The sequence below is a fragment of the Vicugna pacos genome, chromosome 4 (genome assembly GCF_048564905.1).
Source record: "Vicugna pacos chromosome 4, VicPac4, whole genome shotgun sequence".
NCBI classification, from domain to species: domain Eukaryota; kingdom Metazoa; phylum Chordata; class Mammalia; order Artiodactyla; family Camelidae; genus Vicugna; species Vicugna pacos.
This window is the reverse complement of record NC_132990.1, coordinates 20299057-20326333: the sequence shown is the minus strand read 5'-3', so window position 1 is coordinate 20326333 and position 27277 is coordinate 20299057. Positions and strand designations below refer to the sequence as shown.

Here is a 27277-nt window from a genome sequence, read left to right as displayed (position 1 = left end):
TTGAGTTTAATTCAGCTCATGTTTACTGAGTATTTACTATATGTGTGGTCCTGGGCAAACTCAAAGAATAGGGAGAGAGTTGCCACCTGTGGAGCATTCACAGGCCAGTGTGGGCAACCATCTTGAGAATGAATAACTGTTACCCAAAGTATACAGGAATAAAGGTGTTCACAAAGCTAGAATGACAAACAGTACTTAGGAAAGTCTTTGCTCAGAATAGGGCAAACACTTACTCTGTTATTCTTAAACATTTCTCATGGTTGTCAAACATTTATTTTTTTGTGGTTTGTGTATGAATAGTTGAACTATCAGTTTGAAAAAGGAGCAACACAGACGAGGTTCAGCAGGCAAGAAGATGCTTTGTGCTAGATATGCCTTGAAAACTAAGCTGAGCCGGAAGGCAGGGAAGAAGCATGATCAGACCTTGCTCCCTCATGTAAACTGTCTTCTTTGGGCAGAAAACCTGCCCTCAGTTTCATTCCTCCACTGAGCCTTCGCTGGGTCCCATGGCTACTCTTCTGCCCACTAGTCGTGTAGCTTCTGATCATTTAATATCTAGTTCAGTTCCATCACATACTTAAACACTGCTGAAAATAACTTTAGTAAAATAATACTACATATTAATTATATTTATTTATATAAATAAGCAAAATAAAAATATTAAAAATATTTTATTTTACTAGAGTAATATTCCTGTAATATGTAATTGTAATATGTAGAAAATCCAAACAGTATAGTAGTAAGTACAAGTAGTCATAAACAAATGTATTTGTCTTAATGCACCTTTCCCCTGTCACCCCCTTTAAATACATATACACACACGCACACAAAGCCATGCTCCTTTGCAATTTGTGTTTTTCTCTCATTAATGCGTTATAGCCATCTTTCCATGTTAGTTTATACAAATCTAATTTATGGATTTTGAAGGATGTTGGTGTTCCACAGTATAGCAACAGTTTAATGTATACAGCTGTTTGCATATTGCTAGATGTTTAAGGTGTCCATGTTTCTTTTTGTTATTGTCATTGCCATTACAGATAATGTGGTAGCAAACATCTGAGGCATTCTTGGGAATCTTAGCCTTTTAGAACAGCATTGTCCAGTAGACCTTTATGCGATGATGGAAATGCTTTGTAATCTGTGCCATCCAGTGTGGTAGCCACTGGCCGCATGTGACTTTTGAGCACTTGAAATTTGGCTAGTGTGAAGTTTTAATTTTATTTAATTTTCATTCATTTAAATTCAAATTTAAATAGTCATATGTGGATGGTGGCCACCATATTGGGCAGGTTGGTGCTAGAATCATTCCCTTCCTTTGAAAAATGAAAAGCAATCATTATTATACAATTTAGTTAGTAGTTTGTGGTAATCACATGTTGTCTTGAATTGTTTTCTTGTTCTTATATCTTAGTTTCTATCTATAGTAATTATTTTCCATGCTTCTAATCTTCAAAGTTGAATTTGGTTTATTCAGTCAATAATGATGAAGATTTTAACTGTGAGTTCCTTACTTAGAGTAAACTATTGAGATAGGGCCTCCATTGTGTCCTTAAAGCCTAACACGGTACCCAGTGTGCGGTTGGCCCACAAATATTTTTGATTATTAGGTATGTCACTGATGGGAGAGTTAACTGTTACTATTGGTATTAGAAATACTGTAGAAGTCCTTTTAAAAACCCTGCATAACATTTTATTTTCTTAATTGCTAGTTTCTTTTAAAGAAAATTATGAAACGATTCTGGGTCAGGAGTCTCCAAGACTATACCCAGGTTCACAGGACCTAGTATATAGTTACAACTACAACTATGATTTATTACAGTTAAATGGTAAAAAGCACAATCAGCAAAGGAAAAGGTTCACTGGGCGAAATCCAGAGGAAACTGGGCACAAGTTTTCGAAAGTCCTTTCCTAGTAGAGTCATAGAAGATGCACTTAGTTCTTACAGCATGGAATCGTGACAACACGTGTGACGTGTTGTCTAGTAGGGGAGCACATTAGAGATTCTGAGCCCAAGGGTTTTACTGGGGGCTGGCCAGCTTAGGCATAGTGTTGTATAGTGTGTAGTTTAGGCACATCCGTATCGGTAAAGAATGATAGGAACCCTCGCCAAATCCACTTTCCAAGACCCCATCCAAAGGGTAACTTGGCAAGCAGTCTTTTTAAGGATGACATTCTCAGGGCTGCTATGTTAACTCTTTTCTGTACAAATATTTACTTAAATTTTGATTAATATGAGTTATGTTTTATACTTTTGAGTAGTAGGTCCTAAATCAATCCTCACAATTTCTTCTCCTGTTCTCCTTCTTGATACTTGAATATATACCTTAAACATCTCCTAAGTAGGTGGTCATCATTCTCTTATTAAGCACCTCTGGTTACAGAAAACTTAGTGCCTCCTAAGGCAGTCTGCTCTATTCTTTAACAATTTTTTTGTAAATTTATTTTCCATATTAAACTCAAATATACCTTTCAGTTTGGGCCTTGGGATTACATGAAACAAACCTAGTTTTATGTTAGCCCTTTAAATATTCACAGATAACTATTGTCTTTCTTCAATTCTTCCATAATATAGGAACACAGAATTTTCTGTTTCTCTTTGCCCTTTTATCTTTCTGGTTGTAACAACTAATTCTATTTATATATTTTTTTCCCCTGGCATTTGTTTTGCACATTGTGTTGATGTTTTCTAACATAAAAGTTTTTATTATGTCTTTTTTGTTTTAGTTGATTTACTCAGACATAAAAATAATACATGATATTTTATGCATATTCTGGTATGTTGGGAGGAAATCTTATCCCCTAAATTTTATTGAACTTCTAATTGTTAAAAAAATACATTTATGTTAATAAGACTACTGGATTAGAAGATTTTTAATGTTTTATCATGAGAAATGGCAAGCATATTCATAAGTGGATAGTGTAATAAATGAGATATACATCCCTCAGTCTCAACAGGTATCATTCCATAGCTAGTCTATATCTTCTCTACCCTCCATTCTCCAGTCTCCAACTCAGTTGTGTTATTTTGAAGCTGAACTTCTTAAATGAAGTTTGTATTTTGTCTTTAGAAGCATTGTATCACCTTTTGCTCCCCCATAATTATGTGAGAATGTCTGTTTCACTGTATCTTTACATTAAATTTAAATATTTAAATTTAGAATTAAAAATATTTTGAACTTTAATCTGTGAGAAAATTATTTTGGTATAATTTTCAGTTTCAGAAATTTTTGCTGAGATTTAAAGTTTTTATTTGCTGCTTTTATTTTTCTCTGAGTTTTAGCTTTATGTGCTTTGTCTATTTTGAGGGGATCTGTATTATCTTAAGAATTTTTGCATTCTTTATTTAGAATATCAAATCATTGCTAAAAATCACATGTGTGTATATTTTCTTTTTAACTATTAGTGAGTGCCTTACTGTGTGGGAGGGATGAGGTTAGTTTGACAGGTGTAGACTTCTGCATTGGGAACTGTTTTTATTTTTCTTCACAACCTTATTTATTTTCTTCCATTACTTCCATAACTTGCATTGTTGCTGTAGAGAAATCCAAAGTTATTCTGATTCCTGAAATCCTGAATATATGTTTATGTGAACCTAAATTTTGTTTCTATTTTTCCTCTCTGGAAGCTTTTAGGATCTTCTGTGTGTCCCTGGTAACAATATGTATTGGTGTGAATGTATTTTCACCTGTTATACTGCATAATTGGTTGCTCTTTTAATCTAGAAATTCAGGCCCTTTAATTATGGGGAATTTTCTTTATTATTTTGTCATTAATTTCTTTCCCTCTACTGACCTTGCCCTTTCTTTCTGGAACTTCTCTTACTTGGACCCTGAATTCCTATACTGGTCTTAAATATTTCTTATCTTTTCTTTCCCTATTTTCTTCTCTCTACATTTTTGCTCCATTTGGGGGGCGATTTCATTAACTTTATCTTTCAACTACTGTTGACTTTTTTTGTTATGTTAACATGTATTCAAACTCAATAGCTCTTTTGTTTTCTGAATCCTCTTCTTTACTTGTATTTACTTTCATTGTTTTAATGCATAGTGAGTTATTTTCTTTCTAGAGAGCCAGTAAATATTCACTTAACATTTCTTTCAGATTCTTTAATCATTATTTCTCTTTGATGTTTAATTCTTGAATCCATTTGGGTTTTTTTTCTTGCATGGTAATGTGTTTGGATTCCTCCTCCCCATTAGCTAATCAGTTTTTCTAACACCCGTTCATCGATTCATCAGCCTTTTTTTTTTCCTGTTTGTTTGCACTGTCGGTTTCTATCATGGATGTCATTGTCAGTGTCTTCTTACTAATATTCATTTCATCTTTCTACTCTAATAGTTTTCCTTGATCAGGAAGATTATATAGGATAGCAGTTTACTAAATCTGTTTTCTGTCATTCCTTAACAATACACTGTCCACTCCAAGCAATGAAATGTTTTCTTATTCATCATTGCAAGACATTTAAATCAATCCTTTTTTATGTTTCTGATTTTTTTCATTAACTTTACTTCATCCTGGGTGTTAATCTTTGGTTGATATAGCTTTCTAATCAGGTCATTTGTTTACCATTATTCATATAGAGCCTATTTAATGTTCAGCCTTTTATTTGAGACTGAATTGGTACCTTATAAAAGTCGTGGTAGAAAATATGTATCAGTTATTTATACTTCAAAGGTTTTTTTTTTTTGTCACTGAAGAAGTAAAGTGAGGATTTGGATTATGTTCAGCCAATTTTTATTGGCCATTTAATCTTTTTTCCCTCAAATGTAGTATGAATTGGCTTACATTCACCATTGTCAGTCTTGCATAGTTTTTCATATTCCAATAAATTGATCTGACTGTCATAGCTTTGTGTTCTTCGAGCAATTTACTATTTTAATAAATTCAAAAGCATTAACTCTCTAGTTTTATTACATACTTTCCTAGCTGAGCTATATTTAATTATATCTGATTCTTGGACAGCATTCAAACTCCTCCTTTCAACTCTTCAATGTGAGACTCATTGCCAGTGACAGATACAATAGTAGAAACTGACTGCACCAAATTGAAGGGAAAAATACACCCATCGTACTTTACTTATAAGACATTGGCTTTTAACTTTTGTTAGACTACCAAAGATTTACATCTTATCATGATAGACTTCCTAAGTAAAACCAACTTCTGCTTAGGAAGGAAATTTTATGCTTACAGGAATTCAGTCATTATAGTTATCATTTATAGCAAGTTGTCAAAATGTTGGCAATTGAGAAAAATTAATGGTAGTCATACTCTTTTTTTCCCACTGGTGGTTACATATTAATAGTGTGACTCTTACTTTATGATTTAAGTTTTCTTACGCCATTTTCTAAATATATAAATTGTCAGACTCTGTGAGATAATGAAATTCAGATGGCCAAGGAGACTAGCCTGGAGATTACGTTTAGGTAGGGAAGGGTCATGTTATTTTCTTCCAGGTATTTCAGACTCCTCAAGTGAAATGATACTTGACTTTATCCTGTTCCAGTTTGTGATACTTCCTCTGTTTTCCATATTTGGAGCACCTCTGTTGCTGAACTTACTTTCTGTATACTGGGAAGTTGCCTCAGATACTGACGATGTCCTAGTAACATTTTGATATCCTGGTAACACCTACCTAACAGGTAAATTTTTCTGATTTGAAGTTAATTTGGTCAGAGTACTTACTGCCTTTAAGTGCTTTTCTCTGAAAGTGATAGGCTTTTAATAATTGTGTACAGAATGAAGTAGCTGCAACACTATTACAAGATCCATCTTGTGAATAGAATTTGGACAGACAAGGAAATTAGTGGTAGTTTATGCATTGTAAAAGCATTTATGGTATGCTGGAACCAGAAATACAAAGGTGAAGATGTCATCCCTTCCTTTGGTAAGGCAGAGCGGCAACTACATGGGCTCTTCGGAGTTAACTGGCTTTGGTCTACTCCTGACTCCACTGTGTACTACTTCTGTTACCTTGGGCAAATTATTTGGTCTTTACGAGCTTCAGTTTTGTCATTTGAAACATGATGATAATCATGATTTTCTATAAAGTGCTAAGGAGAGCATTTATAGTAACTGTTCAATAGATAGATATTAGCTATTACTATTAGAGGAGTCATTATGGATCAGATGCTCAGGCTAAACTGGAATAAGGCTAGAGTGAATATCAGAGACAAAGTAGATTGCCTGGTAGAGGTCTTTGTTATTCTGGATACCTTTTTTTCCCTTGACCTTTTTTGTCTCTCAAAGGTTAAACTTCAAGACAGTAGACCATTTATTACAATGTTATGATATGAATATAATTTGAATCACAGAAGAATAAAATTATACCGTGTTTATATTTCTTTGATGTTGCTGCATTTCTGCAGATTCCTTACAAGGAAGTGATTAGTTTTGCAGCACATCTGTCAATGGACTGCTTTCCACTGTATCACTTAAATAATAAGTAGATACCATAAGTAAGCATGTCAAATAATTGAGGAAAGTGAAGTTTACTAATGTTCAAAAGCATCATACTACATTATGCCCCTTTTTGGGTAAAGTAAGTGATTTTTTAGAATCTCTTTCAGTGTTAAAATTATTAAAAGAATGTGTTTATACTTCTGTAGGTATGTACCATCCTAGCATATTCAATCTTTGTTTTATTAAATTTCATGTTTTTCCAAATCACTATGCTGTACACCTGAAAGCAACACAATATTGTAAATCAACTATACTTTAGTAAAACTTTTTTTAAAAATTCACTTTTTTATCTTTTGATTTCTAGCTTAACACATACTATTATCTTACAACTTTTTTTGTAAGAGGCAAATATACTTATGTATATAGAATTACATACATTTTTCCACAAGACTGAGTCTTCTACAAAGATGATTCAGCACTTACATAATCTAAGGATATGTATAAAATATAATCTAGAATGCACTTCTATTGTTCAGGTCTAGTTTTATAAAACGTTAAGTCTGAAAATTTAAAGAAAATTGGATATTGCTTTGGATTTTTGCCTCTTACTTCCATTAGACGATAATGCCTTGAATTATTTTTTCACTATCTTATTTTTTATGTTAATTTATCACTACACCTCTTATATAGTATCAAAGTATGAGCTATCTCTCATAGTTTTTAAAAAGAAGTAATTATAAACATTAATTATATCTCTCATCTGAAAACTAAGATGATAATAACAAAGCCCTTTGTATTTCTCATAATTTATAAATGGACAGTACTCCTCAAGAGTTTCATTGTAGAACTCTCTGGAAGATTATGCTGCTTTCTGTATCACCTCATACACTGTCAGCATGGATTTTGTTTATGGAAGCCAGAGTTAAATTTTTATACTTTCATGTTCTTTATATGATTGACTCCAGGGAGTTGCTGAGTTTTGTCTCTCCTGTTTATTTCTTCCTTTGTGTTTTGTCCAATTTTAAAGAGAAGACTTACATGATAGCTCTTTATCCTGTTATAGATAAGCTGGACTCTTCAATTGCTTTCATTCTACCAAGGTAGAATGGAGAGGTAAACTGAGACATGAACTCCTACCCTCATTCTGCCACCAACTAACTTTGTGATCCTCTGTGCCTCACTTCATCATCTGTAAAATAAAGTCATTTACTTCAATGAATTCAACAAGACTCTTCTAACTCTACTGTGGTTTATAACATTGATTGATTTTAATGTTGAGCCATCCTTGCCTCCCAGGGATAAATCCCACTTGGTCACTTGGTCATGGTGTATGATCCTTTTAATGTGCTGTTAAATTCTGTTTGCTAGTATTTTGTTGAGTCTTTTTCCATCTGTCTTTATTCTCATAAAATGAGTTTAGAAGTGTTCCCACCTCTTCAATTTTTAGGGAAGAGTTTAAGAAGGATTGATGTTAACTTGTCTTCAAATGTTTTGTAGAATTCACATGTGAAGTTACCTGGTCCTGGGCTATTTTATGTTTTTGATTGCTGAGTCAATCTTCTTTGTTATTGGGCTGCTCAGATTTTCTGTTTCTTCATGATTCAGTCTTAGTAAGTTGTATGTTTGTAGAAATTTAGCTTTTTCTTCTGGGTTATCCCATTCATTGTAGTATGATAGTGTATGGTTGTCTCTTATAATCCTTTGTATTTGTGTAGTATGAGTTATGTCTCCTCTTTTGTTTCTGATTTTATTTTAGTCTTCTCTCTTTTTTTCTTAGTCTAGCTAAATGATTGTCAATTTTGTTGATCTTTTTAAATACCAACTTTTAATTTTGTTGATTTTTTCTATTCTTTATTTCATTTATTGCTTTGATATTCATTATTTCCTTTCTTCTGCTAACTTTGGGCTTAGTTTATTCTTTTTCTAGTATAAAGTTAGGTTTTTATTTATCTAGAAAAGCCTTTATTTCTCCTTCATTTTTGAAGGAAAATTTTGCTGGATATAGTATTTATTTTGGGGTGGTTTTTTTTTTTTTCCCCAGCACTTTGAATATTATCATTCTGCATTCCCTTTTGGCCTGCAAGATTTCTGCTGAGAAATCTGCTGATAGTTTTATGGGGGGGGGAGTTCCTTAATAATTCTATCATTTTGAATCATTTTGTTTGTCAAGAACCTGAATTCTGTAGGAGAGCGAGAAATCAGTGAGTTTTATGAAACCGGGAAGTCTGGAGACAGTGAATTATAGGGCAATTGTCAGCTTATTTTGTATTTTATGGTTAAGTTAGAGTATTCATTCTCTTTTTTGTCTACAGAGAATAGAAGGCTCAGAGCAGAAGAATCAAGAGCTCATAATGATGTCTCAAATAAATCAATAAATATACATGTATGTCTTTTCATTAGGAGAACAACAGCTCATATAATGGAAAAATATTTTCCACACACATGTTTATATCTGTATTTTAATACATTTAAATAGTTTAAGACATACTAGTGAAATAACACTTTTTTTTAATTGATTTGAGAATTTAATGGGCTAGAGTAGCCTCAAGATCTAAGTCTAAGATTATTTGCTATAAAAGTTTCCCACTTTGGTGGTTTTTTTTTTAATTTCTTAATTTTACAGGGAAAAATAAACATCCTTACATACTTCTTTAGGTCTAAGGTTCATGAAGGAACTGTACTCTTTGGCATAAATAGCATACTTTTGGCATAAATATTTTCTTTTCTGACAATATAATTAAAATAGTTGTTAAAAGCTATACAGTGAAATACACTATTTTATACAATGCCACTATATGTACTGATTGCCCTTCCCAGAACTAAGAATCTGTCAAAGTGTCTTGGTAGAAATCTTCCCAGAAGGGGTAATTCATTGAGACCTGTACAGTGCAATCTAAGATGACCTTTTGTTTTTAATTAAAGTGGGGAATAAAAAAACCAATAGAAAAATTTGTCTCCCTTCATTTGCTCAAGATGAGGGTGATGGAACTTCTGTTCAAGTAGAGCCCAGCACTTGTTAAAAACATCGTAAATTTTGGCTATGTGTTGTGAGTCTGTAGCCATTACATGTGTAGCTGTAAATGCCAATGTGGTATGTCATAGTCAGGCTTCTTAAGGAATTAATGTTTACTGTCACTTTTTTGTTGATAGCTTTGAGGATTTTGTTTCTCTTGAAATTGAATTAAAGTGTATGTCTAATCTTATAAGGAACAAGTTTTCTAAGATTATAGCAGGTAGAAGAAATTTATCAACTTCTGGACAACAAACTTATGAACACACTATTAGGAAAATAAAAAATTTTGGCACTACATTTTTGTGCCATCAACTAGAGTTCCTTGCTCATAGTAGGTGTTCATTTAATGATTTTGAAATGAATTTTGAAAATAACTTTATTAAGGTATAATTCAAATATATTTAATTTATTGATTCAAAGTATACAATTCAATGACTTTTAGTGTATTCACAGAATTGTACAAATATAATTATAGATAATTTGAGAACATTTTCATTAACCCCAAAAGAAACATTGTATCCATTAGCAGCCATTCTCCATTTTCTCCTATACCTCCTGAATCCTAAGCAATTACTTTCTGTCTCTAGATTTCCCTCTTTTGGACTTTTCATATAAATGGAATCATATAATATGTGGCCTTTATGACTGGCTTCTTTTACTTCATTTGATGTTTCTAATGTTCATCCTTAATTCCTTTTTTATGGTAGAATACTATTCTATCATGTGAGTATGCTACATTTTATTTATCCTTTCATCAATTGATGAACATTTGGGTTGTTTCCACTGTTTGGCTATTATGAATTATGCTGCCATGATTCATTCAAATACAAGTTTTTGTGTGGGTATATGTTTCAGTTTATCTTGGGTGGATACCTAGAAGTAGAATTACTAGATTATATGGTAATTCTGTTTAACCAATGGAGAAACTGTCAGACTGTTTTCCAAAGGGGCTGCACTATTTTACATTCCCACTGGCAGTGTATTAAGTTCCCAGTGCTTGCTATTGCCTGTCTTTTCCAGCCATCCTACTGGGTATAAAGTCGCATATTATTCTGGTATTTTTAAAATTTTATTTTATTGAGTTATAGTCAGTTTACAGTGTTGTGTCAATTTCCAATGTTGAACACAATTTTTCAGTTATACATGAACATACATACATTCATTGTCTCGTATTTTTTCACTGTGAGCTACCAGATTTGCATTTATGCCATGGCTAATGCTAGTCTAGTATCTTCTCCTATCTTTATTGGCATTTGTTTATCTTCTTTGGAGAAATATCTACCCAGATCCTTTGCTCTTTTAAAATTGGATTATTTGTCCTTTCATTATTGAGTTGTAAGAATTCTTGATATATTCTGGATATAAGTCCTTCATTAGATACATGATTTGCAAATATTTTTTTTCCATTCTATGGGTTGTCTTTTCGCTTCCTTTATAGTATCCTTTGAAGAACAATTGTTTTTAATTTAATGAAATATATTATTTTCTTTTGTTGTTCATGCTTTTGGTATCATATCTAACAAGGCTTTGCCTAGCTGAAGAGCATAGATTTACTCCTATGTTTTCCTTAAGAGTTTTATAGTTTTTTGCTCTTACATTTGGGTCTAAAGTCTATTTTGAGTTAATTTTCACATGTGGTATGAGGAATACGTCCAAATTAATTCTTTTGCATATGGATATACAGTTGTCAAAATCCAACACCATTTTTCAAAGAAACTCTTATTTCTTCATTGTATTTTTTTGGTATACTTGTCAAAAATCAACTGATGTAAAAGTAAAGATTTACTTCTGGCCTCTGAGTACTATTTCATTGACCTGTATTTCTGTCCTTATGCCAGTACCACACTGTTTTGACTATGATGCTGTAACTTTGCAATAAACTTTATAACTGGAAAATTTGAGTCTTCCAACTTTGTTCCTTCTCAAGATTGTTTTGGCTGTTTGGGGTCCCTAGTTTTCATATGAATTTTAGGATCAGTTTCTCAGTTTTGGCAAAGAAGCCTGCTGGAATTTTGATAGGAATTACATTGAATCTGTAGATGTGTTGGGGAGATACTACCATCTTAATAATAGTAAGTCTTTCAGTTCACAAATAAATTGCTCTTATTTTACTGTGCTATACATAGGGTTGGAAATGTGAATGTGGAGGGAAATTTTTGTCCATTAACCCTTAATAGTACAATTGATTTTAATTATTTCATATTGGGATAACATCATTGAATGTTTCACTGTGCTGCTCACTAGAACTGTAACTTCTTTAAGGTAGAATGTATCTTAATTACTTTTGTATTGCTGAGAGTTAATGTCATAGTTGTTTAAGAAAAACATTTTTAACACTAAATAACCATTTATACATATATATGTATAAATGCATAGAACAAGGGCTCACCAATAATTGTAAAAGAGATAGAATATTAGTAAAACTACAAAATTACCATTAACAACAAATGGCTAACTGAGATTTTTAGTTTTAGTCTTTTCTTTCATATATATATAGTACTCCTCTGAAGAAAAATGAAATGATTGCTTTATAAGTTGATTTCTTTTAGAAGGCATAATTTATATGTTCTTAAAAATTCATTTTAGGTACCAAGTCTGATTCCAGTTTTGATGTTCAAACTGGGAAGACCACTGGAACCTGCGTTATACAATGATATCTTATATACTTTACCTACACTTGGTGTTCACAAGGTTCGTGTATATTAACCATTTTACTTGGGGGCAAAAAGAAAGTGAAGCATGGATAACACTTGAATTTTGTTTGTTCCCATGTGAAATTTTGGCCCTTTAATTTTGCCGTTGCTTCCCTTGTTGGGCTGAAAGTGTTTCTTACAATATTGAAGAATTAGTTCTTTTAAATCATTTTTATTGTCAAGTTTTCCCAGTGGCTGTTGTCTGAGATTAGGTCTTTATGCCCCCAGAATTGCTAACAGGCACCTCCCAAAGCTATCCTCAACCTCTGAGAAGGTGGGTCGTACTGTAGTTAGCTTCCATTTCAATCTTTATATAATAAGGGGTTTTTAAGTTCTTTTTGTACCCTTGGGGTTATCTACATTGCATTTATGAAACCAGAGTTTCTTCAATGTTTTCTAGGTATGCATAGGACAAATTCTACGAGTAATCCAACTTCTTGGAACCACCCCACAACTGAAAGCTGTCACTTTGCGCTTGTTGACATCTTTGTGGGAAAAGCAGGTAAGTCAGATACACACTTGTGTGAGTATTAAGCATGTTCCCTTCACTGAAGAAAGCTGATTTTATCATTATGCATGACAGTGCTTTGTTACAGTAATATTAGTGAATGGCATCAATGATTGCATTGAGAAATTTTGATTTAGTGTGGTGCTTTTGATCTGTAATGCAGTCAGTTGTGATTGACTCTCAGAGAGAAAGTGAAAATAGAAAAATAATCTATTTCTTTATTTCTGAAATTTATTTTTCCCTGTGTGTGGAAAAAGTAATAGAAATATAAGTGATTAGAGCCTCTGTAATTACGGTGAGATTTAGCCACTTTTTTTCTGGTTTTATGAAATGAACAGTACATGGGTCTGTAAGAAAATCCCCGGCAATCACAACAGCATTCTTTTCTCCTGATTAGGAGAAATACATTATAATTTGCAATGCAAATGTGAGATTGAGAGGAGAAAATGCTGCATAAAAGGAGATAATGATTATTCAACTCAAATTGTGAAATTTCCTTTTTTGTGAAATTGCCTCCTTAGGATCGTGTCTATCCTGAACTGCAGCGTTTCATGGCCGTGTCCGATATGCCCGCTCTGTCTGTGGGCAAGGAGGTCCAGTGGGAGAAACTGATTGCCAAAGCAGCATCGATCAGAGATATATGTAAGCAAAGGTAAGATGTGCTTAATCCTGGGGAATGTACATTATGATATCTTTTTTTTTTTTATTGCTAGCAAGGAGCTGGGAAACATAGGCAGAGAATATTTGAGTAAGAATAAGTTAATATTCAACTCAAGTTTTCTGATTGTAAAATTTAATAATATCAGACAATAACTTTGAGAAGCAGGCATGTCTTTTCAGGTCTAGTTGTATAATATAGGTTTAAACGGTATTTATGTCTTTTTCTGGGTAATAATTTAATGTTGTAATAAAATATATGTTATGTTTTCCATTTTTCTATCTATAAACTTCTGAAACTTAAGAAGTAGACTATAGTCAAACTATTCTTTCTTACATTCTCCCTATTTTATGCCTGAATTTTGCGAAGGATTTTAATAGGGAAAGCCTTATTTGTTACTCATTGCATGGAATTAATTATTAGGAATTATTATCTTGCATTCCTGGGGTTTAGGAGGACATGAAGATATTAGGAAGATGGCTCAGCTGTTCTAGATTATAGATTAATAAATAGGCAGGAGGTGACGAGACTGAAATAACACTAAGTAGAGCTCCACCTTGCCAGATTTCTTTTTTCTTGAAATGCAGTGAAGCCAGAACCTTTAGGGGGGAAACAGATTTGATAAGTTTCAAACGAGTTATAATCCAGAGGTTTGAGAAATTGATCAAGCCACTGCTCTGTAGAATTCTTGGAGCATCAGTCTCACTTTTGTCAGTGATGACGCTGTGAATGGTAGTCCGTGAAGCTGCGCAGTGAATGGCTGGCCCAGGTGCTGATAACGTGGGTGGTTCCTAGTCCAAGTAAAATCTTGGATCAGAATGTATCTAAGCCTCAGCAGTTCTGCCTCTTTTCTGAGCTTCAGCCTTCTGGCAACACAAAAAAAGACCTCACATGTAACCGAAGACCTGAGAGTTTAGATTTTCTTGAGGTGTTGTCATGGAAAAAAAATTAGAGATGAAAGCTGACATTATAATTTTACGTACTTAAACCCGAGGGTCAGGAGAGGTTAAATATCAGACCAGATCAGAGTCTGTTGAAAACTTATTCTGTGCACCTTTCAGTTACCACCTCAAGATCTGTTAAGTTTTTCCAGTTCTGTTAAATGATTTCCATTTGGTGGACAGTGAAGCAGTAGAGTTCAGTCAGACAATTTTTTCAATTGATATTTTGTTAAGTAGAGAAAAGTATTATATCACTGAGTGTTTACAAGGAACGCAGAGTATGGACCTGGGCATTTCTTTATGAAGTTAAAAGTATTCTGGGGACAGCACAATGTATGTGGGGTAGAGAGGAGAGGAAGGAGAGGAGGGTGAGTAAGTGAATCCAGCACGGTGCCTGGCATGAGGTAAGTGCTCAGTCAGGGATAATTGACATCATTATTATTTCTGTGAACATCATCCTTGTCATGATTACTGTGGTAGGTGTAACCACCTTAGTTTGTATCACTACTGTAATCAGTTATCTTCTCATCTCAAATCCCTGGTTTTACTGATAATCTCAGTAAGGTAAGTCAGTGCTTTTCATCATTATTATTGACTTGAGTTTTTGTCAGTTCAGACAATAGGATTTACAATTTAGGGAGAATAAAATTTGTTACTGAGTGTTTTCTTTTTTGGATAATATTTCTATATCAGAAATGAGCCTTCTATAGCAGAGATGATGACGATACAAATCTTTGAAGAAAAATATGTGGTGTTATTTGAGAGTCAGTGTTTAATATGCACTGGGTTAAAGGAAAGTGTTCATGCTTTTTGTTCAGGCAAAGGACCTTGGAGTAGTAATACAGCTCTTTCGCTTTAATCTTGTCTCGTAGGCCCTATCAGCATGGTGCAGATATGTTGGCAGCTATTTCCCAGGTGCTAAATGAATGCACCAAGCCTGATCAAGCTACTCCAGCTGCCTTGGTGTTACAAGGTCTTCATGCCCTCTGCCAAGCTGAGGTGGGCTTGCTTTGAATTGTTTTGTGTAATTTGGAAGGAAAAAATTTACAAGGCATATTAGTTACAAGGATATATGATTAGATTCCACTAACTGAAGGTTTGAATATTTATTTACAGAGATTTTTGGTTTGAAAGAGTGAAGCAAAGCCTTCTGCTTGACAAGTTCTTTGCAGAGCGGAGTCCTAAAATATCTGGTCATGTAGACATTCTCTAGAGGCTAAAGAACACCTTTAATTTTTAGGTTTTGCCTTGTTCTTAATCATTTTTGTTAATATAAAAGGGATGCTTATAGGAGAAATCTTGACTGTATTTGCTTCTTCGTTTCGTGATCGGAGAGCCTTAGAAGCAGATGATGAGGTGAGGAAATTGGCATGGGCCAGTGGCAGTTTTATAGCCGGTAAAAATTATTGTTGGCTTAAAGATTGGTAAAGGATCCTTTCTTCCCTAATGATCACATTGGGTAGGCTTGATTGATGTTAGAACTGAGTCTGTAAATCATTTTCTGAACTTTAGCCCACTCCCAAAAGTACAGCACAACAGAGAGAATCTTTCATGTTTTGGAGAGATGTGGTAATTACATCAAGATCATTCATTTACCTAACCAAAGTTTTTTTTATTTTTAAAGAATTTTATGCAGTCTTGTAAGCTGTTTTATTATAATTTTTTAAATTGAAGTATAGTTGATTTATAATGTTTTATTAGTTTCAGATGTACAACACAGTGATTCAGTATTTTTATAGGTAATACTCCATTTGAAGTTATTATAAAATAATGGCTATATTTCCCTATGTTGTACAATATATCCTGTTGTTTATTTATTTTATATGTAGTAGTTTGTGTCTCTTAATCTTGTACCTGTATCTAACCCTTCCCTGCTTCTTTTTCCCCACTGGTAACTGCTAGTTTGTTCTCTATAAATCTGTTTTTTATATACACTCATTTGTTTTGTCTTTTAGATTCCACACATAGGTAATAACATAGTATTTGTCCTTTGTCTGACTTACTTCACTAAGCATAATATTCTCTAGGTCCAGAATTTCAGAATTTCATTCTTTTTATGGCTGAGTAATATTCCATTGTGTGTGTGTGTGTGTGTGTGTGTGTGTGTGTGTGTGTCCGTCCGTCCATTCATCTGTTGATTTAGAGGGGAGGCTTTCAGCCCTGCACCATTTAGTATAATGCTAGCTGAGAGTTTATCATACATGGCCTTTATTATGTTGAGATAAGTTTCTTCTATACCAACTTAGAGGAGAGTTTTTAATCACGAATGAATACTGGAATTTTGTCAAATGTGTTTTCTGTGTCTGTAAAGATGATCATGTGATTTTTTTAATCCTTCCTTTTGTTAATGGAAGGATAAACAGTGTTTACCATATTGATTGATTTCTGAATATTGAATCATCCTTGCATCCTGGATAAATCCCACTTGATCATGATATATGATCCTTTTTATGTATTGCTGGATTCAGTTTGCTAATATTTTTTTGAGGACTTTTATGTTTATATTCATCAAAAATACTGGCTTGAAACTTTCTTTTTTTGTAGTATATTTGTCTGGTTTTGGTGATAGGGTAATGGTGGCCTCATAGAATGGGTTTGTGAGTGTTCCATCCTCTTCAATTTTTTGAAATAGTTTGAGAAGTATAAGTAAGCTTTTCTTTATATGTTCAGTATAATTCACCTGTGAAGCCATTCATTCTGGGACTTTTGTTTGTTGGGAATTTTTAAGTTACAAATTCAGTTTTACTACTAGTTTCAGTCTGTTCAGATTGCCTGTTTCTTTCTGATTCAGTCTTCGCAGGTTGCCTGTTTCTAGAAATTTGTCCATTTCTTCTACGTTGTTCAACTTGGCGTATTACTCTTCATGGTGTTCTCTTATGGGTTTTTTTTTTTAGTAACTCTGTGGTATCAGTTGTTTTTCTTCTCTTCAGTTCTTTCTTTTTTCATTTGAGTCCTCTCTCTTTTCCTCTTAATGAGCCTGACTACAGTATTATCAATTTCACTTATCTTTTCAAAAAACCACCTGTTGGTTTCATTGATGTTTTCTATTGTTATTTTAGATATTTAGATATATATATATATATATTTTTTAATTTCCTTTCTGATTTTTTTCCCTTCCTCTTGCTGAATTTGGGCTTTATTTGTTCTTCTTTTTCTAATTCCCTTAAATAATAGGTTAGGTTGTTCATTTGAGATTTTTCTTGTTTCTTGAAGAAGGCCTGTATCACTGTGAACTTCCCTCTTAAAACTGCTTTTGCTGCATCCCATAGGTTTTGGAAATTTTACATTTTCAATTGTCAGATTGAAAATTTTGAAATATTGAAAAATTGAAATATTTTCTGATTTCCTCTTGATTTCTTTATTGACTTATTGGGTTTTTTTTAGTAGCATGTAGTTTACTCTCCACATGTTTGTGATTTTCCCATGTTTCTTTCTGTAATTGATTTCTAGTTGCATACCATTATAGTCAGAAAAATGCTTGATATAATTTTTATCCTCTTAAATTTGTTGAGCCTTTTTTTGTGGCCTGGCATTTGATCTCTTCTGGAAGATGTTCCATGTACACTTGAAAAGAATGTGTATTCTGCTGCTTTGGGATGAAATGTCCTATAGGTATTTATTAAGTCCAGCTGGTTAATTGTGTCATTTATGACCACATTGCTTTACTGATTTTCTGTACGGATGATCTGTGAATTGATGTAAATCGAATGTAGTCTCCCACTATTATTGTTTTATTGTCAACTTCTCCCCTCTCCCAGCACTGGCACCCTTACTCCAAGGACGAGGAGTGCTGGAGCAAGAGGAGCCATGGAACTCTTGGCTCCTGACAGGGTGTCGGCTATGGTGGGCTGACCTCAGACAGAGGTCCAGGTTGCCTCCAATGCTCTGCCTATGCAAGCGCCAGTAATGGCAGCCCCTTCTGCATCTGAGTCTCCTTTGTCCCTAACAGCCAGTCACCACCCCCAGCCTCTGCTGCCCCTAGCGTGTTTTAGAGCTGTGCCACAGGGCAGACAGAGCCCGTGTTGACACTCAGCATGTGTCAGCGCGTGAGTGCAGCAGTCTGGCTACTGCCAGAGATCAGGACTGCCCCTGATGTGTTGCCTGTGTAAACGCCAGCAATAGTTGCCCACACTGTGCTCGTATGCCACCCTCATTCCAAGTTGTCTCTGTGTCTCACCAAGTTCCAGTCTCTCTCCCTGGTTGGGGTAGCCTTCGCTCGAATGTGGAGCTGCAAGGTGGAATAAGTGGGCTAGAGCGTTCCCACAGCTCAGGCTGGGGTGCACACTGGGGCAGTTGTGGGAAACCGGACAGCCACAGCAGCAGTCCTCAGTTCACCCTCTCTGCCCTGCCTTGGGAGCAAGCCAGTGCTCACATGTTCCTCACAGTTCCCACCAGTCCTCCAGACATTCACGAGAGCTTGTCTTCTCTGTATCAGTGGTCCAGTCTGGCTTGAACTGCTCACTCCCCAGGGTGGGTCTCCTCCAGTGTCATCTCCCTTTTCCTCTGAGGCCCATCCCAGGGCCACAAGGTCCCATCCTGATTGCTTCTCTTCCCTTCCTACCTGATTCCATGTGTATCTTTCTTATACCCTTGTTTGTACAAGAGTCTTCCCACCAGTTTCCGGTTAGTTTTTACTGGGAATTATTCCACATGTTGATTATTTTTGCTTTGTTTGTGGGGGCAGGGTCAGGGGAGGTAAGTTCTATGTCCTCCTATTCTGCCATCTTGATTGATTCTTTCCTAAGTAATTTTTTTTTGACACAGTGAACATACCTATACAATTGTAGTTCTTTAGTGAATGAGACTAAGTAGAATTCTCTTAGCTTATGGTAATTATGGTTAATATGATGATAATGAGTATAATGCTAATCATACAAGCAGTGATTCTATTTAGTGTGTATATGTTCATGTCCCAGTGGTAAGTAAGCACTTTTCATTTATGTTCTTTGACAACTCTTCAATATACGGATTATAACACCATGTTATAGTTGAGGAAAATAGACCTCAGAAGGAGGTTAGATATTTGCTCAGGATCTTGGTATGAGAATAATTTTCTTTTGGATAAACACTTATTTTAGTAGGCAGTAAACATCATCACTGTTCAGGAAGTGATATGAACTAAGGACAGTTCTTTCAGATGGTGTGCCCAATAATTCAAAAGTTGTTAGGGTTTCATAGCAGAGTACTATTGCAGTAGGCGAATACTGCACACGACCAAGGACTTCAATCAATCACCTGAAATCAGAAAGTATCGCTTTAATAATCATATCACTTTCATAAAACATCTACTTATTTTGACATGAAATTTTTAGCAGAAGCTTTGAGAGAATCAAGAATTCTATACTTTCACCTCCAGAAAGTGATCACTCTTATCATTTGGGAATATTTCATTATTTTTTCCGAACAGAAATTGACTCATTTTTGAGATTAAATTTTTCATCCTAACAAATTTGTCTCATTGTGTCTGTGATTCCATTGTGTCTCCACCCATCCTCTGCTCCTCTTCTTGTTACTATAAGGCTCTGTTATCTATAGAGACTTATTAACTTATAAGAAGTGATTTTTCTGATTCTGCTTCTCTAAGATATCATTAACTGCAGTTAGCACGGGAGATATGAAAAATGTTGCCTGATGTGGGAGAAAGCATCTTTGTTTTTAGACAGACTGTACCTGATATATACATTATTAGCTGTATTTCCTTTGACTAATTTACTTAACCTCTTTGAGTCTCATTTCTTCAGATGAGGATAAAATGAAATTACACACAAAAAAGACCTAGCATAATGTCTATCCACATAGGTGCTCTTTAAATGTTGAACTTGCTCCTGAAAAATTGGTTATTGTGAATGCCATCAAGGAGATTCTGACTAGTTTTATTTATCTTTCCCCTAAAAACCACATAATATATGACAATGACTTAATTTCTTCCTCTAAATGCTATGCTATCCCTTCACTACTGAAGTTTTTGGTACTTCTTTGTATACTTAAAGGAGATCATTTGGGATTATTGAATATATAGCCCCAAGTCCGTTCCCCCAATCCAAACCACTATCCACACGGATAATTTTGAGCGCATTGTCATACTGTCTTACCGTCTGAGTCCATGTAGGCTACTGTAACAAAAATAAAATAATCTGAGTGGCTTACTAACATCAAACATTTATTTCTCACAGTTCTGGAGGCTGGAAAGTCCACAGTCAAAGTGCTAGCATATTCAGTGTCTAGTGAGGGCCTCCTTCCTGCTTCATAGCCAGCTGTCTTCCTCACAGACAGCTGCCTTCTTACTGTAATCTCACGTAGCCGACGGGGCAAAGTAGCCCTCTGTAGCCTCTTTATGGGACACCAATCCCAGTCATGAAGGCTCTATCCTCATCACCTCCCAAAGACCCCATCTCCTAATACCACCACCTCGGGGATTAGGATTTCAACATATGAATTTGGGGTAGGGGGAAACATTTATCCTATAGCAAGTACCTTCTTATATTCCATTGTCCTCTAGAGGAATTGAGGCACCATGTCTAAAGTTTTATTTAATGAAGCCTGTGTCTTGTTTGATGCCTCGGTTACTCCTTTTCTTATGCTTGGTTAAGGGCATTTCTCTTTCTCATTGTTGCTCTCTCCCTACGCCGTCTCTCTTTTAATGCAATATAATATAATCAAAATCTTATATACTATTTTTAATCAAAATTCATTTTTAAGAAACTTCAAATGAGATGTTGCAAATGAGATAAGAATTTAATATGTTGTCCTTTTAACAGATAGATGCTAGCTCCTTTAAATTCTTTTTTGTAATCAGGGGGGCATTAATAAATCAAAAAGCAATACCAGCAATCATTTAACTTAGTTTTATTATGAAGAATACTTATTTCTTTATTCCTTATTTTTCATCTCTCTTGTCTAGAGGATGAACCCACTATTTTATTGCTGCTACTAGAGGTGAATAAGTGTTATTTATCATGTTTTCCTTATAGATGTTACAAATGTCTAAAGTTGTGGAATTTGTTGAAACTGACAATCACCATTAATTTTGGTAGCAAAAATATTGTTTTTTAATGTTTGGTAATGAACTTTATGTTCATTTAAAAAAGTAGAAATAATCTGTTCCTCCTTGATGAGTCTTGATAGTAGCGGCCTATCTTCCTGTTGTACGCCTTTCCAAGCTGTTTGTGTATGTTCATTATTTGTGGAGCAGCTGCTGTGATGTCCTGTGATGTGTGTTAAAGTTGTAAAATGTACTCAATTTGGTGGCCCTTGCCAGGCCACATTTACTAATTTTGGGCTAATCTTTTGTCTTTTTGCCAGCTTGCTACCCACAGAAGCCAGCATGCATTCTATGAGACTATTTATTCTGTCTTCTAATTGATATCATGTGTGAAACACTGATGGCTGCCAAGAGTTTCAAGAATGAAAATATTCAGCACAGTTATAAATCTATTTCCCAGCAGCATTTGATAGTGCTTTCTCTATCCATTTCTCTTTAGATCTATGCCCATCAAATATAATTAAGACTATAGAAAGACAGCCTGAAACAATGAAATTTTAAAAACCAATAAGGATAAGAAATTAAATTGAATAACCCTATCTTTAAGAAAATATCTTAGTTGGAAAACCGTCCAAAATTAGATTTTGCTGGCTTTCTCATCCTTGTCTTTGTTTGATAAGTTGAGCTCTTTTTCCTAAGGTTGACAACAGACTCTTCAGTTTTGAAAGTCATAGCATGAAATGCATTTGTCCTTGGTAGTGTCAGATTAAGCCTACAATTACTGCTGCTTAATCATTTATCATGGTCTCCAATGAGAGATTGAAAGGGTAGATTTCATCTAAATGAAGACAATATATTGTCTTCTTTCACTTAGCATGTTTACAGAGTTCCTCAATGTCATAGCATGTATCAATTCTTCATTTCTTTTTATGGTCACATAGTATTTTATATGACCATCCTGCATTTTATTTATCCACTCATCAGTTGATGGATATTTGAGTTTTTGCCTGATCTGCCTGAATTCAAAGTCTATGTGTTAATCACTATGTTGTTTTGTTTTGTTTTATTTAAACACAGCTTTATTGAGATATAATTCATATACTATCATTATTTGTTCTTGCAGATCACATTTGGATTCATTTGACCTTATCATTTTGTGATATTATTGGAGAAATCCTTTTTGTGATCATTAAATTTGGACACTTTCCCAATATTCCTCTATTTCCTTTATGATAGGTTAATGCATAAGATTTTAAATTATTTAGGCTTTGTGTAAAGATTAGATCCTAATGAAAAAGATATCTGAGCCAAAATGATTAATTTTTAGTGTTTTTATGGATTATTTATTAAATTTTATATTTTAAAGTGGTGTTGAAGCATTTCTATTCACTTTTAAATATATTTGGTTTTTATAGCTTTTCGTTTACTTTGGATAAGGAAAAAAAAATAGTATCCCTCATCAGTGTCTCACAAAACCATTTTGAGTTTTCCATTTCCTCCCCATTGTATTTTCTTTACAAACATATATTTTACAATTTCCATCTTCTCCATTTTCCTCACATTTTGCTAGAAATATTTTGATGTTGCTACATTTTAATGATTCCTTTGAGTAAAAATATCATAAGTAATCAAATAATTCATTTTTGATTGGATTTTTAAGTTGCTTCCCATTTTTCTCTTTATAATTAGACTAAGAAGTAAATATATATGTATAATCCCCCCCCCCTTTTTGGGTTATTTACTTGAACTAAATATTTTAAGGTTTTAAGGATATTTTTACAATCATATTAAATAGTTAGCTTACTTTTTTAGCAACTTTTCATGTTTACTTGAGCATGAGGGAAGTGTAATGTAGCAATTTGTACCCAAGTTTCTGGCAGAATTGTTAATAGAGAGAACAGTTCAATTATATCACCACTTTATTGAATCTAGGGTAGCATTTCTTCCTTTATGATCATTCTGCTTATTATCAAGAGTCCAGAGTCCTTTATAATTACAAACTGTCATTGAGGAAAGGAAAGGTCTAAAATGAATATTCTTTCCTCACAATGAATTTGACCCATATAGGCTTAGCTTTTGGGCTTTGGAGAATTAGTAATTTTAAAAGGGTGGTAGTGGTTTAATCCATTCCAGACTTTTAAGTAGATGCTGTAAAAAGTTAAGTATGTATTTTTATTAACTTAATTTTAAATCATTTGTGTATTGTTATTATGAGTGCTTATAAAAGGTAGTTTTGAAATTCATCTTGTTGGCTAGAGATCCTATTTAAATCCTTTTTTTTTTTGCTTTATTTTTTTACACTTTTTAAAGAATGTTGTCTTTGTTTTGCCTTGAGGATTTCTGGGTTGTAAGTGTAAAAGGGATCCTGTTTATCTCATAATCTCATAAAGTTTATTGCCTGTTCCAGAAGATGTTCGAATAGAAGGGTTGGCAGGCCTTCTGCAGTGTCCTGCCAAGTTGTCGTTTATTCATTGTCTGATGAATAGAAGTGATGAGGAGAGCGAGGGAAAAGGAGATAGTGCAGCTTTGCCCCCAGCCCTGTGTCCACTGCAACAGCGAATGTTGGGCAAGTGTTCCCTGGGCAGGACATCAAAAGTGTCAACCTTAAAATACAAATATTGAAATCTTAAGCCAGACTGTGCAACGCTCTTGAATATAAAGATTTATGAGACATTTTCAGCCTTCTAAGAGCTCACAGTCTAGCAGGGGAGAACATTGTGTTAAGTACACTAAATGTATTTGAAATTCAGAAACGTACAGAGGAGAGATATGACATCAAAGGAATACTTCTCTAAACCTCAAGGAGCAATTTCAGATGGCAGAGGGAAAGAATATTTGGGACTAGAAGAAAGAGGCTTTATGAATCAATAATACCTTTAGTTTTTCTTTCTTTTTATGTAAAACTGTTGTATTGAGGTATAATTCACATACTATCCAACTCATTTATAGCATACAATTCAGTTGCTTTTTGAGTTGTGCATCCATCTTCACAATCAATTTTAGAACGTTTTTATTAGCCCATAAAGAAATCCTCCATACCTCCAAGGCATAGGGAGCTGCTAATCTATTTTCTGTCTGTATAGATGTGTCTGTTTTGGACATTTCATGTAAATGAAGCCATACACTATGTGGCCTTTTGTGACTGACTTTTTATTGAGCATAATGTTTTCAGGACTCATCTATGTTGTAACATGTACCAATACTTCATTCCTTTTTATAGCTAAGTAATATTGCATTGTATGGCGATACCGTGTTTTATTTATCTATTCATCAGTGAAGGGACAGTTGGGTTGTTTCCACTTTTTTGGCTGTTATGAATACTGCTACTATGAACATTCATGTTCAAGTTCTTGGGTGGACATATGTTTCATTTTTCTTGGGTATAGATCTAAGAGTGGAATTGCTGGATCATATAACTCTATGTTTAACCGTTTTAATAGCTGCCAGACTGTTTTCCAAAGCAGCAGTACTGTTTTAATATCCCATGAATGTAGATCTTTCTTCTGCTCTTCCCAAATAATGCATATACTCCTAGGTGGGTATTGTCACTGAAGTATTATTAGCTGCTACCTTCATTCTTACTAAAATGTACGTGATGTGGATAGTCACTGAAGACTAAGAATACCATAGGATATATTTTATCATATAGGAAGCTAGCTAGGAAAGAGGAAACAGGAGCTCCTAACCAGCCTTTTCTTTCTCAATTCTCTGGGGCATTGTTGCCTTTCCAATCAAAATGAATTTGTCATCTGTCTTTAGTAGATTGATAGCCCTTGTCTTGACAGGTATCGTTATTGTTGATCAGTAACAATCCTGAATGGTTTAATGTTTACCATATAAGAATGTTTGCCTATATTAAAACCATGAACATTTATATAAATCAAAGTTTGAAAACTTATGGCCTCTTTTCTTTGATTATCATAGGATTAATATTTTTAGTTAATTCTAGTATTAATAATTAAAAATAAAAATACAGATATCAACCCTCTCTTGAAAAGAGAGGAAGATCTTGCAGTACCTGGTCTGCTTTCCCACGTGGCTGACAACTTGGTGCTAAGTAGCAGTTAATAGCTTCCTTTAGAGGAATGTGTACTCTAATTTGCAACACTTCCCTTGACTTTTAGATTTACATTATCTGCCTAACCCAGGTAGTCCTTGCAATTGTATCCTTTATTATTTTAATATTACAGATAATTTCATATATATAATCTCAGTTTGTCTTTGTAACAAGTCTCCCTTCATCTTTCCAAACCACCCTTCAAAAAAGATGTCATATGATTGGCTAGTAAACGTGAAAACTGTCAACATTGTCGATCATTGGGAAGCATACACACCACTGAAATCACTAATCTTAAAAAAGACTGACAATAGCAAATATTATAGAATGTATGAAGTAATTTGTTATCTCATAGATTATTGTCAAGATTATAAAATGATACAACCACTGTGGAAAAAAGTATTTGGCAGTTTTTTATAAAGATGATCATAAACCCACCTTATGATCCAGCATTTCCACTTCTAGATAGTTACGCAAGTAAATGAAAACACGTCCACAAAAAGACTTGTACATGAGTGTTCATTTCAGTTTTACTGATGATAGCATATTCGGAAACAACACAAATGTGTAGTGTATTTGTACAATGAAATGCTATTAAGCGATAAAAAGGAACGGACAACTGCTGCTTGCAACGACATAGATGAATTTCAAAAGCATGCTCAGTGAAAGAAGCCAATCACAAAAAGTCTAAATGTTTCATTATTATGAAATTCAATATTAGGCAAAATTTATCTGTGGGGATAGAAGTCAGCGTGGTAATTGACTTGGGGTGGGGAGAAGGGTAGATGGGTAAGGGACATGAGGAAATTTTCTGGACTGTGGTCTGTATCTGCACTATCTAATCTAGTAGTTATAGTAGAACTATGGCTGTATTGAATTGCGGCTAATTCAAATTGTGATGTGCTGTAAGTGTAAAATATACAGCAGATTGAAGCCTTGATATGAAAAAATATAGAAAATATCTCATTGGTAATATATTTAAATCAATTACATAGTAAAGTGATAATATTTTGGATAGACTGGGTTAAATAAAGTGTATTCAAGTTAATTTCATCTGTCTCCTTTTACTTTTTTTTATATGATTATTAGAAAATTTTCAGTTGCCTATGTGGCTCACATTATATTTCTGTGGTCTGTATCTTGGTGGGAGTGGTGATTATAGTAGTGTATACATTTGTTAGGATTCATTGAACCATTCAGTTAAGATCTGTACTTTTTGCAGTATGTTGTTGTACCTTGATAAAGCAAAACCATAAAAGCTACATTTTTTCACTTTAGTTACTATGATTGGCATTTGGTATCTGTTATATTCTGTATTACACTTCACAATAACCTTGTAATGTAGGTGCTTTTGCTGATGAGTCTAGGAAATCAAAATAATATCTAAATTGACGTAAATATGTGATAACATGGAGATTTAAAGGCTCTTTGGTTTAACTATATTCTTGTACTTTTTCACTCTATGATGTTGCTTTTCCGATTGTGATAAAAGTGTGAGTGTACTTTGGGGACAGTTTAAGTTTTGTTCCGTCAGCCATTGATTTCTAAACCTGTGCTCTGCGTGATGGTGAATGAGTCATAGTATTTCTGAAAGATAATTCTTTCACTGTGTAGGAATCTAGTAACATTGCTTCTGATGTTTCAAGGAGGAAAATGACTTGCAGTCAAAAGAGATTGTCCGCAGTTGGAGGAGACACAGCTTTTGGTGTGTGCAGAAATGAAAATCAATTCATTGTGCTGAGAAAGAGGGCTCGTTCACTTTTTAAGATTTTTCTCTCTTAAGTCTTCAGATGGGAATGCGAGGCGGTGCTAGCCCTCTGTTTTCTTAATCAGCTGTGAGTCTGTTGTAGCAAAAATTAATAGGCGTTGCAGGATCATGAAGAAAAGCTCTTTCATCTTGCCCAGCTCCAAGAGGGTGTTATATTTTCAAAGCGGAGTATTGTACAATTGAGCAATAGATAAGGAGAGGAGGGGCCTTTCCTGGGGATTCTTGACCGCTGCAAGAGTTCACTTCAGGCCATTTGTC

The 27277-nt window shown here is 34.3% G+C and overlaps 1 protein-coding gene across 5 annotated transcripts in view; it reads left to right on the top strand.

Moving 5' to 3' along the window:
* FOCAD (focadhesin) overlaps nt 1-27277 on the top strand; it is a 235946-nt gene that overhangs the window by 101313 nt on the left and 107356 nt on the right. For all 5 annotated transcript variants that reach the window (XM_006208259.4, XM_072959321.1, XM_072959322.1 and 2 more), the window contains 4 exons: nt 11999-12103; nt 12506-12607; nt 13135-13265; nt 15085-15211. In XM_006208259.4, the coding sequence (XP_006208321.2) occupies nt 11999-12103; nt 12506-12607; nt 13135-13265; nt 15085-15211 (465 nt within the window). The remainder of the gene's footprint in view (nt 1-11998; nt 12104-12505; nt 12608-13134; nt 13266-15084; nt 15212-27277) is intronic.